We start from the raw sequence: 19,149 nt of genomic DNA on the forward strand, positions 1-19,149 counted from the left end.
AGGGGGTGTGGAAGTGATTGGGCAGCTGCCCAGCCACCGGATCGATTTCATCCGACAGCCAGTAGTTGGCTTGTCGGATATACACATAGCCATCGGGAGTGTGTGAAAAACACCACCATGGACCTACAGAACGGCAGAGCTTTCGCAGAATTAGAAAAGACGAATAACGGGGCGGACTGCGCAGAATAAAGTTATGGCGTGGAGCGTGCTTGTGGTAACACGAGGCACAGAGGGGGAGACATTGGGATTCCAGTCATACTACGTACAAATGTGGAAAGACGAGAGTTTATTACTCTGGCAGGTGAAACGGAAGGATGGAGGAGAATTAAATAATTAGGAGAGCAGAGATGCACACATATCACCAGCCAAGGTCTTTGACGTTTCTTGGTAAGGCCAGATGAAGATATTTGTCTTCCCGGTATACGCAGTTCCAGGGAAAAAAGGAAATCCACACAGAGTGATGGAATGAACAGCTAAGTCTGAGACAAACATAATACAAGTCTACCTGGGACCTAAACCCCCTAAATAAAATCTGCAGGGAGACTGAACCTACTCAACATAGTGGCCATCATCTGTGGGCTTTAAATGCCGACTCCACCAATCCAACTCCATAGACTCTGACCATGTTTCATGTTACACCCCAAATGTGAGTATAACCAGAACCATGCATCCAATCTAATTGGGACGCCAAAGGACCTAGACAGGGCATGCTACTTTCGTTGGATATCCAGAAAGCGTTCAACACCCTATCCTGGGATTACCTATTTGACGTGCTACGTCGCTTTGGGTTTGGCAAGCACTTTCTGGCCCTCCTTCAAATGCTGTATGATACCCCAACGGCATCCTTGATGATCAGGGGATACTCTTTTCAATCTCTCAATATCAGAAGGGGAAATAGACAGGGCTGCCCATTATCCCCGTTATTATTCGCCCCTTGCAATAGAGCCTTTGGAAATTAAGATTCGCGCCTGCCCAGATGTCAAAGGCATTATTTGCAGAGATAGAGATCACAAATGTTTACTTTTTTCGCTGACGAGCTCCTGACGAGCTCCTGTTGGCTCTGTCGTCACCTATTATTTCCCTCCCCAATCTATATGCTATACTACAACCGTTCTCAGAGATCTCAGGCCTTAAAATCAATCACAGTAAGTCTAGGGCACTAAACCTCTCTTCTGCAGAGTTCCACCCAGAAAGCACTGGAACAATCCCACCTATTCTCATGGGAGCCAGAAGCTCATTCGTACATAGGAATACGTTTGACATCGTCCATACAAACCTTATACAAACAAAACTACCCGGCCCTGTTCAAAAGGCTGAGAGAAGACTTAGCTAGATGGCAGATACACCCCCCATCGTGGTTTGGCAGACTACACCAAAGGTTTTATACCCGTTTCGTACCTTTAACGGTGTCACTAGTCTACTCAGACCTGAAAACCTTTCAAAAAATGATTCTTCAGTTCATACGGGGGGGACAAGAGGCCCAGGGTCAAAATAGGTACAAAGTACTCTTTTCCGAAATGGAAGGGGGGACTGGGTCTGCCTGATTTACAGAAATACTTTACCTACGGCTCAGCTGGCCCAACTTACTAAGTTTCACTCCCAACAATCCCAAGCAATATGGATGACCATGGAATCATATTCCCGTCACCCTAACCCAATATCGCATTATCACATATTATGTGACTACCAATGAAGGAGAGACCAACTATATTATGACCTACTCTTTCCAAAGAAACTTGGGATAGACTCTTACCAACTCAAAAATTTAAGTCGCCCCACAATCTGCTAACACCTCTATTGAGAAATAGAGAATTCACCCTGGGCCTCACTCCCTCCATATTTGAATGGTGGACCAACAAGGGCCTAATATGGATAGCAGATCTCTGCGGTTATAAAGGTATGCTATCTGAAAGATCTTTGGTAGAAAAATATCAAATGCCAAATACTGAACACTATAGACTTATAAATATGCCATTATATGCCAACTTTAGCACGTAAGGGTGATCTAGCAACAATGACCCCCCATGGAACATATGTGTAGACAATATGATAAACTTAGGGGCCATATAGCTGCTATATATACGATATTAACATTTATCTAGATAAAGCTGAATTATGTGACTTCATGGGAACGAGATCTTCAAGAAACCTTAGATCTCGAGGAATGGCACTCGATAACAATGGCAGCATTCCCGATCGCTCACCAACACCTCCATTATAGAGGCCACCTATAAGGTTTTATTAAGATGGTATATGGTGCCGGCCAGACTGCCCACTTTTGTGCCCAGAGCCACCCCAGGGTGTTTTCGGGGATGCGGTTAGGTGGGGATAGCATATCATATATGGTGGACATGCCCCAAGGTCAGGAGATTTTGGATCAGGGTCTACAACTTTATATACACCCTTACCCAGATTAACCTGGCAAAGTCCGCGAAGCACGCACTGGGTGGCAGGGTAGATGAAGCCTGAAAGTCCACGAAGCACGCACTCCTGGGTGGCAGGGTAGATGAAGCCTCAAAGCACCAAACAAGGCTTCTCACATTCATATTCATATCAGCTAAAATCATGATAGCCAGAAACTGGAGGTCTGCAGCCCTACCATTTGACCAACTCAAACACAAAATGCCATGGCTTATGTTAAATGAAAGACTAATGCCGCGTACACACGATCAGACTTTTGGTCGGGGAAAAAAACTCGAATGGTTTTCCCGACGGAATTCCGACGGGATTTCTCTAAAGCTGTCTTGCATACACACAGTCACACCAAATTCCAACCGCCAAGAACGCGGTGACGTACAACGGGACTAGAAAAAGGAAGTTCAATACCCAGTAGCCAATAGCTTCCATCTCGTAGTTCAATCTGAGTCTGTGTGAGTTTTTGCGTGTCGGAATTGCATACACACGATCGGAATTTACGATAGAAAGTTTTTCCTTCAGGAAAATTGAGAACATGCTCTCAAATTGTTGCTGGCGGGAATTCGGCCAGCTAAATTCCGACGGAGCATACACACGGGGGGCATTTTCCGATGAAAAGCTCTTATCGGTCTTTTGCTGGCCGAAATTCCGATTGTGTGTACGCGGCATTACAGAAATGGTGCAGGATAAAATAAAACAGTTTAATAAAGTTTGGGATCCATGGATTAGTTATTTGACAAACGATCCGTCGGACAATCACAAACCAGGACCCTTCATGAATGACATACAGAGAGTGGAGCCCCCCCCCCCCTAAACTCTTTTTCCCAACTCTACCTCCACTAACTCTGATCCCCCCCCCCTTTCCTCTCTTCTATGATCTACTCCCTCCCTTCTCTCGACAAGACATGGATTTGATGAGGTCCGGAGGGGGCCTCCCCGAGAACCTGGAGGCCAGACTCCCCCAATGATGGGAGGAGGAGCTGGTGTTTCCAGGCGGATGGGCAGTACTCCCAGAACCATAAGATAGAGCCTGCACTTGGTCGTAGGCTATGATAAGATGGGTACGGTGGAAGAACCACAGTAGGAGATGTTACCATAAGGATACCATAAATGTGGGGGAAGAAAATAAAAAAATAAAAATAAAAGATAATATACAGTCTACAGCAAAATGGTAACTCCTCTTGTGAACACATGAGGCGGATTCCATGTGCATTTTGTACGTATGAAATGTAATGGCCACTGTGCAATGCTCAAAGAAATGTCGAGATCTTTGTTAATGGTTCTATGAAAAACTTTAATAAAAATCATTGAAACATAACCAGAAGCATGCTCAGAATGGTGGAGTCGGCCTTTATAAAGCCAACGTGGCCGGCATAAAGGGGTTAAAGTGGTTGTAAACCCTTACAGACCACTTTGACCTACAGGTGAGCCTAGATTAAGGCTTACCTGTAGGTCCAAGAAAAATCTCCTAGACCTACAGGGTTTGGGAGATATTTGCAAATGACAGGCGCCGCTGTCTAAGGCGCATGCGCCGTAGACAGCGGCACGCAGGCGCACTAAGCATGCCGCTCTAAGCATGCCGCTCTAAGCATGCCGCTGCTAACGCCATTAATGCCGTTAGTGGCGGCTCCCGAATGGGGTGGTGCATGGGGCGCATGGGAGTGACGTAATCATGGCCCCGGCCAGTCACAGCCTCGGAGCCGCGATACCCGGGAAGTCACTCCGGGTACCATGGGGGCATCGGAGGAGGACGACGAGGATGGCTTCGGGGGCTTCCATCTGAGTTAAGTTATTCATAATGAGCGGGCATGCTATGCTTACTAGCTCATTATGCCTTTGCCTTGCAGGGTCTATTTTTATTTTTATAAAGGCTTTACTTCCTCTTTAAGGGCGGAGGGAACTACAGACTCTGACACCATGCTCCATCGGTCACCCATCATACCAGCTCCTAATTGGCAATATATGACTGTTGGTGACAGCTCAGTAATTATGAAATCGAGGTGATTTAAATCAAGCCTTTTTTACTGCCGATTTAAATCGTTATTTAAAATTGACTTGATTTAAATTGAATCCCCCCCCATGGTCCTGATCGTGGATGGAATTTGTAGTCGCGCCGTTCGGCGGGGCTCGGCACTCTTCAGCACTTGCCAAGTCAGGACAAATGTCAGACAGCGTTCTTGTCAATGTGAGACTGTCAGGGCTCCTGTCTGCGGAGAGTTTTGTACGCTGATAATGACCCCGGCCGTGTATTCTTCCCGCACTGGAACGCTCGCACAAGGCCACGGGAGCACAAGGCCACGGGAGCACAAGACTTACACGCTGTTACATCAGCCGCGCGGAGGGAGCGAGGTTCAAACCCAGCCATGCTGGGGTCTCAGACTCTATACATGTAAGGCTCGTGTCATGTCATCAGCACCGACTATTTCACAATCATGCGAAGGACATGTGAAGGATAACCTCCAGGTGACCCCCCCCGGCTTTAGCTGCTATGGGAGCAACAGGGCAACCTACCCCTGTATAGAGTATAACTGGCCAGCAGAGAATGTATTATGTCTATTGTATTTTAGTGCAGGCTTAACCACTTCAGTACCGGGGAATTTCACCCTGCCTTCCTGCCCCAGGCCAACTTTTAGCGCTGTCACGATTTGAATGACAATTGCGCGGTCATGCAACACTGCAACCATATGACGCTTTTATCATTTTTTTTCACACAAATAGAGCTTTTTTTTTGTGTTATTTAATTACCACTGGGGGTTTTATTTTTTGCTAAACAAACAAAAAAAAAGACTGAAAAATTAAAAAAATTAAAATAAATTTTTCATAGTTGTTATAAAATTTTACAAACAGGTAATTTTCTTCCTTCACTGATGTGCGCTGATGAGGCTGCACTGATGGGCACTGGTGGGCACTGATGATGCTGCATAGATAGGTGGCACTGATAGGTGACTGATGATGTGCCACTGATGGGCACTGATTGGCAGCACTGATGGGCACTGATAGGTGGCACTGATGATGCTGCATAGATAGGTGGCACTGATGGGCACTAGTAGGTGGCACTGATAGGTGACTGATGATTGGCAGCACTGATGGGCACTAATTGGCACTGATAGGTGGCACTCATGATGCTGCATAGATAGGTGGCACTGATGGGCACTGATAGGTGGCACTGATGATGCTGCATAGATAGGTGGCACTGATGTGTGGCACTGATGATGCGGCATAAATAGGTGGCACTGATGGGCACTAGTAGGTGGCACTGATAAGTGACTGATGATGTGCCACTGATGGGCACTGATAGGTGGCACTGGTGGGCACTGATGATGCTGCATAGATAGGTGGCACTGATGGACACTGATAGGTGGTACTGGTGGGCACTGATGATGCTGCATAGATAGGTGGCACTGATAGGTGACTGACGATGAGCCACTGATGGTCACTGTTGGGACCGATGTTCCTGTAACAGAAGTCGGTCATTGGCTTTCTTCTGTCAGCGTGAGGTAAGAAAAGCCGATAACCAGCTTGTGTTTACATCCTGTGATCAGCTGCCATTGGCTGACACCTGATCACGTGGTAAAGGGGGCACTGCGATTGGCCCTCTACCAGGATCTGTGATTAGCCGAGTACCAAGGACTCGGCGATCACAGAGCACGCCACCTGCGTGCCACAGGGTGTGCGCAAGGGCAGTGCGATCACGGAAGGACATCTTTGTAAGCCCGCACTGTAGCCATCTTTCAGCTATAGCGTGGGCGGGAAGTGGTAAAAGGATAAGTTCACCTTTGTGAACATGTTACATTCATATTTCCCCCCTTCCTGCCTAAGCCTTTTTCTGACATTTGTTGCTTACAAGTTAAAATACGTATTTTTTGCTAGAAAATTACTTAAAATCCCCAAACATTATATATATATATATATATATATATATATATATATATATTTATATATATAATGTTTTAGGAGAGACCCTAGAGAATAAAATGGCAATTGTTGCAATATTTTATCACACGGTATTTGCTCAGCAGTCTTTCAAACGCAATTTTTTGGGGGAAAAATACACTTTCACAAATTAAAAGAAAACAGTAAAGTTAGCCCAATTTTTTTTGTACAATGTGAAAGATGATGTTGCACCGAGTAAATAGCATGTCACGCTTTAACCACTTAAGGACCGAGCCTCTTTCTGAGATTTGTTGTTTACAAGTTAAAAACAGTTTTGTTTTTTTTGCTAGAAAATTACTTAGAACCCCCAAACATTATACATTTTGTTTTTCTAACAGCCTAGAGAATAAAATAGCGGCCGTTGCAATACTTTCTGTCACACCGTATTTGCGCAGCGGTCTTACAAGCGCACTTTTTTTGGGAAAAAAGACACTTTTTTTCTATTAAAAAATAAGACGACAATTTTTTTTTTTCATATTGTGAAAGATAATGTTACGTCGAGTAAATCGATACCCAACATGTCACGCTTCAAAATTGCGCCCGCTCGTGGAATGGCGACAAACTTTTACCCTTAAAAATCTCCATAGGAGATGTTTAAAAAATTCTACAGGTTGCGTGTTTTTAAGTTACAGAGGAGGCCTAGGGCTAGAATTATTGCTCTTGCTCTATCGATCGTGGCGATACCTCGCATGTGTGGTTTGAATACCGTTTTCATATGCGGGTGCTACTCACGTATGCGTTCGCTTCTGCACGCGAGCTCGGCGCGACCGGGCACGTTTAAAAAAATTTTTTTTACATTTATTTTACCTTGTAAACATCCCTTGCAATAGAAAAAAGCATGACAGGACCTCTTAAAGCGGAGGTCCACCCTAAAGTGGACCTTCCGCTCATTGGAATCCTCCCCCCCTCCGGCACCACAATTGGCACCTTTCAGGGGGGAGGGGGGGTGCAGGTACCTGTACAGTACAGGTATCTGCACCCACTTCCGGCATAGCTATCTGCGGAAAGGGGCGTAGATTCTGCAGAATCTACGCCCCTTTCCGAAAGTCCCCCGCTGCCTGCTGGGAAACACACGGATCCCAGAGGCAGCGGGGTCCATCCTTATTGCGCAGCGCGACTCGCGCATGCGCAGTAGGGAACCAGGAAATGAAGCCGAAAGGCTCCACTTCCTGATTCCCATACCCAAGATGGCGGCGGCAGCACCCGAGAGACGATCGAGAGATCGGCTTCGGGTGCCGACATCGCGGGCGCGCTGGGCGGGTAAGTGTCCTTATTTTAAAAGTCAGCAGCTGCAGTATTTGTAGCTGCTGGCTTTAAAAAAAAAAAAAAAAACGGGAGAACTCCCGGCGGACTCCCGCTTTAAATATGAGATCTGGTGTCAAATAGACCTCACATCTCATATTTACACTAAAATGCAATAAAAAAATATAAAAAAAAATTTGTCATTTAAAAAACAAAAAAAAAACAAAATGGCCCTTTAAGACCTATGGGCGGAGGTGACGTTTTGACGTCGCTTCCGCCCTGCAAAGATATAGAGACGGGTGGGGGGCCATCTTCCCCTCCCTCCTCTCCATACCAAGGAGAGCGGACCCGATCGCCTCCGCCGCTACCGACGGATCTGGTAAGCGGTGGAGGGCTCCAGAGCATGGCGAGGGGGCCTCTCCCGCCGCCGATAAAAGTGATCAAGTGAATCCGCCGCAGAGACCACTTTTATCTTGAACCGGACCGCTCACTGGGCGGAGGTGACGTTTTGACGTCGCTTCCGCCCTGCAAAGATATAGAGACGGGTGGGGGGGGCCATCTTCCCCTCCCTCCTCTCCATACCAAGGAGAGCGGACCCGATCGCCTCCGCCGCTACCGACGGATCTGGTAAGCGGTGGAGGGCTCCAGAGCATGGCGAGGGGGCCTCTCCCGCCGCTGATAAAAGTGATCAAGTGAATCCTCCGCAGAGACCACTTTTATCTTGAACCGGACCGCTCACTGAAGAAGAGGATACCGGGGTTATGGCAGCTAGCTTGGGCCTCGTGGTTGGACGGCAGAGCCCAGGAAAGCAGCGGAAAGTTCATTCATGCTTCCTGTCGTTCAGTGACTGCCTGCCTGTATCGGAGGTATGGGGCAGACAGCTACACTGACAATGCAGGAGCATGACTTTACACCCACCATCTGCTGATCGCGGTGCAATGCTTTACAGACTCAAAAAAAAAAAGAAAGAAAGAAATACAATTTTTTTTATATTTTTAAAGTGAAATTATCCTTAGTTCACCTATTATTATTAAAACATCAACATCATACCCCCACCCACCCCCAATGCCCGCTGTCTGTGGGTGATGAGCTGCCAGGTGCCCATGCAGCTGATGTAGCAGTCCAGAAATTTGAAATTCCCGCTCTTCTTAGCTCTTCTTTCTTTACGGATACTGGGACGGATCAGAGTGATTCTCTGTGCCGGTGCTGACCAATAAGAATCGCTCTGATGCATCCCCGGAGCCCCTGATTTCAAAACCTGCAGACACCTGAATCTGATATAATAGGGCACTTTCATGCGGACACCTTATGTAAGGGGGTACTCTGCTGGGGACACGTGATGTAAGGGGCCACTGTGATGAGGACACAACCGACGTAAGGGGGCACTCTAAAGGGGGCACTCAAAAGGGGCACTCTGATGGGGACACCGGATTTAAGGGGCCACTCTGCTGGGGACACCTAATGTAAGAGGAGCACTTTGATAGGGACACTTGATGTAAGAGGCCGCTGTGATGAGGACACCCGATGTAAGGGGGCACTCTAAACGGGAGACTCAAAGGGGGCACTCTGATGGGGACACCGGATGTAAGGGACCACTTTTCTGGTAACGCCTGATGTAAGGAGGTACTCCAATGAGGACACCTGATTAAAGGGGAGCACTTTCATGGGGACACCTAATGTAAGGGGAACTTTTCTGGGGACACCCGATGTAAGGGGCTACTCTGCTGGGGGCACCTGATGTAAGTGGAGCACTTTGATCGGGACACCCGATGTAAGGAACCACTTTGATGGGAACACCCGATGTAAGAGGAGCACTCTGATGGGAATACTTGATGTAAGGGGAGCACTTTGATGGGGACAACTAATGTAAGGGGGCACTCTGATGGGGATATTTGATGTAAGAGGAGAACTTTGATAGGGACAACTGATGTAAGGGGCACTCTGATGGGGAAACTTGATGTAAGAGGAGCACTTTGATGGGACAACTGATGTAAGGGGGCAACTCTGATGGGAATAATTGATGTAAGAGGAGAACATTGATGGGATAACTGATATAAGGGGGCACTCTGATGGGGATACTTGATGTAAGAGGAGCACTTTCATAGGAACAACTGATGTAAGGGGAACTCTGATGGGGAAACTTGATGTAAGAGGAGCACTTTGATGGGACAACTGATGTAAGGGGGCAACTCTGATGGGGATACTTGATGTAAGAGGAGCACTTTTATAGGGACAACTGATGTAAAGGGCACCTTGATGGGGAAAATTGATGTAAGAGGAGCACATTGATGGGACAACTGATGTAAGGGGGCACTCTGATGGGGAAACTTGATGTAAGAGGAGCACTTTGATAGGAGAACTGATATAAGGGGGCACTCTGATGGGGATACTTGATGTAAGAGGAGCACTTTGATGGGGACAACTTATGTAAGGGGAACTCTGATGGGGAAACTTGTTGTAAGAGGAGCACTTTGATGGGGACAATTGATGTAAGGGGGCACTCTGATGGGGATACTTGATGTAAGAGGAGCACTTTGATAGGGACAACTGATGTAATGGGCACCTTGATGAGGAAACTTGATGTAAGAGGAACACTTTGATGGGACAACTGATGTAAGGGGGCAACTCTGATGGGGATAATTGATGTAAGAGGAGAACATTGATGGGACAACTGATATAAGGGGGCACTCTGATGGGGATACTTGATGTAAGAGGAGCACTTTGATAGGAACAACTGATGTAAGGGGAACTCTGATGGGGAAACTTGATGTAAGAGGAGCACTTTGATGGGGACAACTGATGTAAGGGGGCACTCTGATGGGGATACTTGATGTAAGAGGAGCACTTTGATTGGATAACTGATATAAGGGGGCACTCTGATGGGGATACTTGATGTAAGAGGAGCACTTTGATAGGAACAACTGATGTAAGGGGAACTCTGATGGGGAAACTTGATGTAAGAGGAGCACTTTGATGGGGACAACTGATGTAAGGGGGCACTCTGATGGGGATACTTGATGTAAGAGGAGCACTTTGATTGGATAACTGATATAAGGGGGCACTCTGATGGGGATACTTGATGTAAGAGGAGCACTTTGATAGGAACAACTGATGTAAGGGGAACTCTGATGGGGAAACTTGATGTAAGAGGAGCACTTTGATGGGGACAACTGATGTAAGGGGGCACTCTGATGGGGATACTTGATGTAAGAGGAGCACTTTGATTGGATAACTGATATAAGGGGGCACTCTGATGGGGATACTTGATGTAAGAGGAGCACTTTGATAGGAACAACTGATGTAAGGGGAACTCTGATGGGGAAACTTGATGTAAGGGGCCACTTTGATGGGGACGCCCGATGTAATGGGACACTCTGCTGAAGTCACCAAATGTAAGGGGAGCACTCTAAAGGGGACACCCAATGTAAGGGGACGCTCTGAAAATTGACAAACGTTACTGCAATACTTAGGAATTTGTACATCGCTTATTTTTTAATGAGATTTAGACCTCTACAGGAAGAACATTTTACTGACCGGGTCTCCTTGAATTTTAATTCAATGCTCCTGCTCTATTTTCTAGCCTTACTTTCTTAAATGTATGCGTTGTATAATAGCTGAGACTAGCTGTCATCTCATGGATCTCCGCGCTCCCGGCACTGACTGATGAGGTCTCAGTTTACTGCCGTTTCCCCCTCCGGAGGCCTACAGTAACCTCACTCCTATAACTAAAATGATTCCCGCAGCAACTTTCCCCCAAATACTCTCTTTTGGCTGCCATAATACGTTTATGTCTACACAGAAAATGGAATTAATTCCAGAAAACCTCAGGGAAATGACATCACCTGTCTCATTAGGATGGGGTTGTAATGTAGTAGTTCTTTTGTGTGAAATGCCTGCAAGCAGAGGTCTGCCCATCGGGGTGTTGTTAATAGCAGGTGATATTAGTCATGAAAGCGACCAAATAACTCCGGGGTATTGTCTTACATGGGAGGACGTTGAGTGCACTCCATGCGTGCCATGCAATCACTTAAGCACACCACATATCAAGTTATATTATTACCAGCTACAAGCCCCCCCCCCCCCAAGTCTCTGCATTCATAATCAAAATATTTCGGTTCATACAATGATCTAAGCACTGAGCAATAACTCCGGGCGGCTTCTGCCAACACGCCTGAAGAAAAGACCTGTTATGATTTGCTATCAAGGAGAAAGCATAACGCCAAGTTGTCCCCCCACAAACTAGAACACTGTGCTTTGACTATCGACACGCTCCAAAAAGTTTCAGATTCTATGGTGGGAATTAACCTATCACATCCCACCCTACAGTCCTGGATTCAGTTGGACTGGCCAAGGATTGACAAAGTCCGGGCATCCCGCGGGTCCAGGCTGTGGTCCTGCTTCTGGCCCGGGTGAAGGAACGCTCATTCCTGCACCCAACTTTGGCTTCTTTACTGCTCTGATGGGGCCAAGTGATCTCCCAGCTGACATGATCACTAAAGTTCCAGGAAAGGGAGGCAACATCTCAGGACGTAGAGTCTTTATAGGTAAGGAGTCCACTGAATACCAGTGACCCCCATTAACACCAATGTTCCCCACCCCAACTTCACCAAGCAAGAGTGCCCCCTCTCCATACAGAGAGTATCAGTGCCCCTCCATCACAGAGCATCAGTACCCCCCCTCTGCCCTGTACCAGTGGGCTCCCTTTCCCACCACAGACTCCCAAACGCCCCCTTTTTCCTCTCCATGAGTGGCAACTCCCCCTCTCTCCCCACTGACCAGCGATGCCCCCACTTTCACCAACGAGCACTAATGACTCCTCTTCATTCCGACAGGGGCATTTTATCTCTCGTTGACGCCCAAGTATTTTACTCTTTCTACTGACTACCAATTTTGGGCATTTTTTTCTTCCCATTAATCCTTAACGCCAAGCATTTTTCCTCACCACAGATACCGGGTATTTTTTCTCTCTCTGACCATGAACACTGGGCATTTTTATTTTCTATTCACTAACCAGTATTGCCAGCCATTTTTTCCTACTGTTAACCACAGGCAATGGCCATCTTTTCCCCCTGATGAGGGATGAGTCCAAACCCACCTGAGCTATCCCTCTTGGAAGCTGTCAAAACCAGTGGACAGCCAATCATAGGTGGTGAGCACTATAGTTCCATGTAAGGGAGGCAACATCTCAGAACGTAGAGTCTGTATAGGTAAGGAGTCCACTGAACACCAGTGACCCCTATTAACACCGGTGTCTACCACCTTATCTTCACCAAGCAAGAGTGCCCCCTCTCCATACAGAGAGTATCAGTGCCCCCCCCCCCACTTCATAGAGCATCAGTACTCCCCCTCTGCCCTCACAGAGCACCAGTGCTTCCCCCCCCTCACCTTCACATAGCACCAGTGCCCTTCTTTCCTCACAGACCACCTTTACCCTTCATTTCCCTTTACAGAGTACCAGTGGGCTCCCTTTCCCACCACAGACTCAGTCCCAAGCGCCCCCTTTTCCCCCCAATGAGTGCCAAGCCCCCCCCCTTCTCCCCACTGAGCACCGATGCCCCCACTTTCACCAACGAACACTAATGACCCCTCTTCGTTCCAACAGGGGCATTTTATCTCTCAGTGATGCCCAAGTATATTATTCTTTCTAATGACCACCAATTTTCTTCCTCCCATTAATCACCAACGCCAAGCATTTTTCCTCTCCACCGATATTGGGTATCTTTTTCTCTCTCTGACCATGAACAATTGGCATTTTTTTTCTATTCACTAACCAGTATTGCCAGCTATTTTTTCTACTATTAACCTGCAACCATCTCCCCCCCCCCCACCCCCCTGCTGAGGGATAAGTCCAAACCCACCTGAGCTATCCCGCTTGGAAGCTGTCCAGGCCAGCGGACAGCCAATCATAGGTGGTGGAGGAATTCCCTTCCCCTGAAGCTGCACCCATACACGCTCCTTGTGTACGTGTAGTTGCCTCCGACACCTACCATCGGCTGTCCTCTTTGACAACTTCCTGGCCGGAAAGCTCAGGCGGGTTCGGACTCTGAGCTCAACCCTACTGACCAGCAACATAAAGGGCCCCATGACGCATACTGCACCTTCAGAGCCCCATAACAGCAATCTGGCGAGCAGCAGCTGTGACCTCTTTTACCCCTTGAACACCGGGACGTTTCTAAAAAAAATGTGAATGGTCTGGCAAAATGCCACAGCAGGTCCACAACCTGGGGAAAGGTTCACTTCACGGAGACATCAAGGCTCTAGCAATCATCGGTGGATTTGCTGCATTACCTTTTGTACCACCTTCCCCACCCTTTTAGATTGTAAGCTCCTCTGGGCAGTGCGTTCTTAACTCTCTTGTATTTTATTGTATTGCAACTGTTCTGTCTCCCTTTATATTGTAAAGCTCTGCGTAAACTGTTGGCACTATATAAATCCTGAATAATAATATAATAATAATAATAATAATAATAATAATAATTACCTGAATAGGGGCAACATGTACACATCAAAGGAAGGACCATTCCTACATCTACAGAAAAACACAAGCTGTTTCCGGCTCAGCTGACTAACATTTATCACAAGGGTATGAAAGCAGCTGTTGTTCAAAGAAATGCAAATTTTGAGGGCACTACTACCTCCGAGAGCCGACCACAAACCAAACATCCACCTACACCCAGAGCAGGCATGCCCCTGCATTCCTACGACTGGAAAAACAAAGTTTCTATTCACACAGCAAAGATACCGTCCTTTCGCTGTGCTGCTCCTCATACACAGGCACGGGGGGAACAAATTTCCTAAACCGCTGCCTGTCAAGGGTGATAGAACCCATAGGGAGCACATCCAGAATGCCACCAGGATCAGATTTAAAGTGCAAGTTCACCCAACAGGCCTACACCAACCATTCTCAACCAGGGTTCCGTGGAACCCTAGGGTTCCTCCAGAAGTGGTTAGGGGTTCCTTGAGCTGTGGCTAAGTGACCTTCCATGTGATGATGATCCATGTGGTGATGCCTGCACAGTTCCAGGTTCAACACCACTTTGGCAGAGCCAGAGGCATGACTGTTAGGGTGGCATACTGACCACCATTGTAAGATGAGCATTCACCCCACTGACCACCACCAATGTAAGGGGTATTTTCCCAATGACCTTAAAGTGGAGGTCCACCCTAAAGTGGACCTTCCGCTCATTGGAACCCTTCCCCCCCTCTGGCGCCACAATTGCCACCTTTCAGGGGGGAGGGGGGTGCAGGTACCTGTAAAGTACAGGTATCTGCACCCACTTCCGGCATAGATTCTGCAGAAGGTACGCCCCTTTCCGCAGAATCTACGCCCCTTTCCGAAGGTCCCCCGCTGCCTGCTGGGAAACACACGGATCCCAGAGGCAGCGGGGACCGTCCTTATTGCGCAGCGCGACTCGCGCATGCGCAGTAGGGAACCGGGAAATGAAGCCAAAAGGCTCCACTTCCTGATTCCCATATCCAAGATGGCGGCGGCAGCTCCCGAGAGACGATCGAGAGATCGGCTTTGGGTGCCGACATCGCGGGCGTGCTGGGCGGGTAAGTGTCATTATTTTAAAAGTCAGCAGCTGCAGTATTTGTAGCTGCTGGCTTTAAAAAAAAAAAAAAAACGGCGGACTCCCGCTTTAAATAGACCCATCTTAGCAGAGGTTCCCTGAGACCTGAAAATTATTGCAAGGGTTCCTTTGAGGTAAAAGGGTTGAAAAAAGACTGGCCTACACCCTCCCTACCCCTTTGGCTGCCATTGCACTTACCTCTGTGGGTGATTAGCTGCCCACACAGCCGAGGATCTGAAAGCCGTGCTCTTCTTCCCGGTCCTACCTTAGGATTCCCAAGATGGATCAGAACGATTCCAATTGGTAACGTCAGCATGTGGACACTTTGACCAATCAGAATCGCTCTGATCTGTCCTGGAAGCCCTAGGGAAAGACAGGGAAGACGAGCATGGCTTTCAGATCCCCAAACCAGCACACCGTGTCCAGCGCCCCTATACTACTATTTTTTGGACTTCTTTGCAGGTGACTTAATTCATATGGTCAGAGCAAGAGAATGTCACCACTGTAACCACTTAGCGACCGTCCTATAGCAGATTTCCTGATACAGGGCGGCCGCTGTTTTCAGGATCCCGTATAATACGGGATCCTGCACTCTCGGGTAGAGGGAGCGAGTGCGCCCCGCCAGCGGCTCGCTTCCGCTGTAATTACACACAATGGGAGCCGATTAGTGGCTACCATGGACTCGATGTCCACCAGCACCCGCCGATCACTGGAGAGAGAGACAGAACTGCGAGCTGCCTAACCACATAGCGACCGTCCTATAGCAGATTTCCTGATACAGGGCGGGCACTGTTTTGCAGGATCCCGTATAATACAGGATCCTGCACTCCCGGGTAGAGGGAGCGAGTGCGCCCCGCCAGCGGCTCGCTTCCGCAGTAATTACACACAATGGGAGCCGATTAGTGGCTACCATGGACTCGATATCCACCAGCACCCGCCGATCACTGGAGAGAGAGACAGAACTGCGAGCTGCCTAACCACTTAGCGACCGTCCTATAGCAGATTTCCTGATACAGGGCGGGCACTGTTTTGCAGGATCCCGTATAATACAGGATCCTGCACTCCCGGGTAGAGGGAGCGAGTGCACGCCGCCAGCGGCTCGCTTCCGCAGTAATTACACACAATGGGAGCCGATTAGTGGCTACCATGGACTCGATGTCCACCAGCACCCGCCGATCACTGGAGAGAGAGACAGAACTGCGAGCTGCCTAACCACTTAGCGACCGTCCTATAGCAGATTTCCTGATACAGGGCGGGCACTGTTTTGCAGGATCCCGTATAATACAGGATCCTGCACTCTCGGGTAGAGGGAGCGAGTGCGCCCCACCAGCGGCTCGCTTCCGCAGTAATTACACACAATGGGAGCCGATTAGCGGCTACCATGGACTCGATGTCCACCAGAACCTGCCGATCACTGGAGAGAGAGACAGAACTCCGAGCTGCCTAACCACTTAGCGACCGCTGTGCGCAGGATCACATATAATACAAGATCCTGCAAGTGTGCGCCGCCGACGGCTTGCTCCCGCTGTGACTACACACAATGGGAGCCCATTGGCGGATACCACAGACTCGATGTCCATCGCCACCTGCCGATAGTTAGAGAGAGAGACAGAACTAGAACTGTTACCTATGGTTTTTAACTTTTTTTTACATAGTTACCTATGTAAAAAAAATCAGATCGCTGTTCTAATTGATGGGGGGGGGGGGGGGGAGGGATGGAATGTGTCCTTGCAAAGCAGAGAATAAATTCCATGTCTTCCCCTAGTAAAAGCACCTCACTCTGTACAGTAAAACACTGGCTAGGCCCACGTTTGACCCTTTGATCGCCCATAGATGTTTAACCCCTTCCCAGCCAGTGTCATTAGTACAGTGACAGTGTATATTTTTTTAGCACTGATCACTGTATTGGTGTCACTGGTACCCACACAAAAGTGTCAAAAGTGTCAGTAATGCCCCGTACACACGAGAGGGATTAAGTCTGACAGACCTCCAAAGGAGTTCCGCCGGAGTTCCGCCGGAGTTCCGACGGAGTTCTGGCGGACTTTTCGACCGAACGGACTTGACCACACACCATCACACCAAACTCCGACGGAGTCGAACGTGATGACGTACGACTGGATTCGACGTAGGAAGTTCCTAGACAGTAGCCAATAGCTGCCCTAGCGTCGGTTTTAGTCCGTCGGAGTAGCACACACACGAGCGGATTTTTCAAAGGGGACCGGGTCCGGCGGAGTTCCGTCGGGAAAATTTAAAGCATGCTTCATTTCTAAAGTCCGTCAGACTTTAGCTTCGCTAAAGTCCGTTGCAGCCCACACACGATCGGATAGTCCGCCGGACTCAGTCCGTCGGAGTTTGGATGTCGAAAAGTCCGCTCGTGTGTACGGGGCATTACTAGTTACTAGTCTCGTGTCAGAACGGCTGCCGCAATATCGCAGCCCCGCTCTAAGTCGCCGATCGCCGACATTACTAGCAAAATAAATATATCCCATAATTTGTAGCTATAAAACTTTTGCGCAAATCAAATCAATATACGCGTATTGGGATTTTTTTTTTTTTTTTTTTAACCAAAAACATGTAGCAGAATACCTATTGGACTAAATTGATGAAGAAATTCGATTTTTATTGTATGTTTTATAGTAGAAAGTAAAAAAATTTATTTCTTTTTTTCTTTTTTAAATTGTCGGTCTTTTCTGTTTATAGTGCAAAAAAAAAAAAAAAATGCAGAGGTGATCAAATACGGACAAAAGAAAGCTCGATTTGTGTGTGGCGGGGGGACATCAATTTAATTTATGTACAGCGTTGCACGACCGCGCAACTGTCAGTTAAAGTAACGCAGTGCCATAGCCCAAAAAAAAAAAAATGGTCGTGAAGAGGGGTAAATCTTCCAATGGTTAAAGCAGAATACCAACAATAATAATAATGAAAACAATAACAATCAGTGTAGCAACACACATTAAAGTAATGCAAGCGGTGCGAGTGTGCCATAAAGTTTATCCGTTAAAGTGGTCTTAAAATTGGCCCCGATGATGCAAGTCCTAAGGTTACAATAACATTGAGAGTCATTTTGCTGCCCCAATCACTAATCCGGTGCCAGAAAATTGTATCATCGCATATGAACTCAGTACAAATGGAATCTATTGCTGGTGAATCACCTCCAAGTTACGCTTTTTTTTTTTTTTTTTTTAATGACTCTTGTGAAGTGGAGTTTGAACTCTTACCAAAACTATAGAATGCCAGGGATGGCTGTGCAAAAGTTTATACGAGGGCTGTACAAAAAGTAATGCAAAAAAAAAAGGCAACATAACTTTTTTAACTTACACAAGTCATTCAAATATCACGTGTCGTTAGAGTAATGCCGCGTACACACCACACCGGACTTTCCGGCAGACTAGGTCCGACGCTCTTACCGACGGACTTTCCGTACCGAAAGGACTTGGCCACACACGACCGGACTAAGTCCGTTCGAAAAGTCCGTTCGCTTTAAACGCGATGACGTAAACGGGACTAAACAAGGACGTTCAATAGCCAATAGCTGCTCCTTGCGTCGTATTTGGTCCATCAGACCAGCATACAGACGAGCGGCTTTCCCGATTTTAGCCCGTCGGAATTGAGTCCGTTGGATAGATTTGAAACTTGTTCTATTTCTAGATCTGTCGGGTTTTTTTTTTTTTTCGAAAAGCGATCAGACTGGCCCACACACGATCGGATTGTCCAACGGACGAATCCCTTCAGACCTAGTCTGCCGCAAAGTCCGGTCGTGTGTACGCGACATAACTCTTCCTTTATAGCATGTGTATCAAAGCAAGGCCGAACCCAGCCCACCATGCCATTTCATCGTACTTTTTTTCAAATGGAACGCGGCGGAACTCAGTTCCTCCACCTCCTGCTCCTCCACTTCCCACTGTAACTTTTAAACACGGAAGCCCTCTGTGTTTACAAGGACAGCTTTCCTCTCGGCGGCTCTCACAGATCCCTGCCTGCACTGCAC

General features: G+C 47.6%; 1 protein-coding gene across 4 annotated transcripts in view; it reads right to left on the bottom strand.

Moving 5' to 3' along the window:
* The window catches only part of LOC143958201 (mothers against decapentaplegic homolog 3), a 202,745-nt gene that overhangs the window by 109,225 nt on the left and 74,371 nt on the right, over positions 1–19,149 (bottom strand). Inside the window, exon 1 of one of the 4 annotated variants that reach the window (XM_077467669.1) lies at positions 14,072–14,196. The exons of the other annotated variants lie outside the window; for them this stretch is intronic. Within the exon in view, the coding sequence (XP_077323795.1) occupies positions 14,072–14,088 (17 nt within the window). The 5' untranslated portion in view covers positions 14,089–14,196. Of the gene's footprint in view, positions 1–14,071; positions 14,197–19,149 lie in introns of those variants that run through there. 4 annotated transcript variants of the gene reach the window in all.

Source organism: Lithobates pipiens, unplaced genomic scaffold (genome assembly GCF_037356315.1).
Source record: "Lithobates pipiens isolate NorthernLeopardFrog02 unplaced genomic scaffold, aLitPip1_a1.2 Scaffold_6, whole genome shotgun sequence".
Lineage (NCBI taxonomy): Eukaryota > Metazoa > Chordata > Amphibia > Anura > Ranidae > Lithobates > Lithobates pipiens.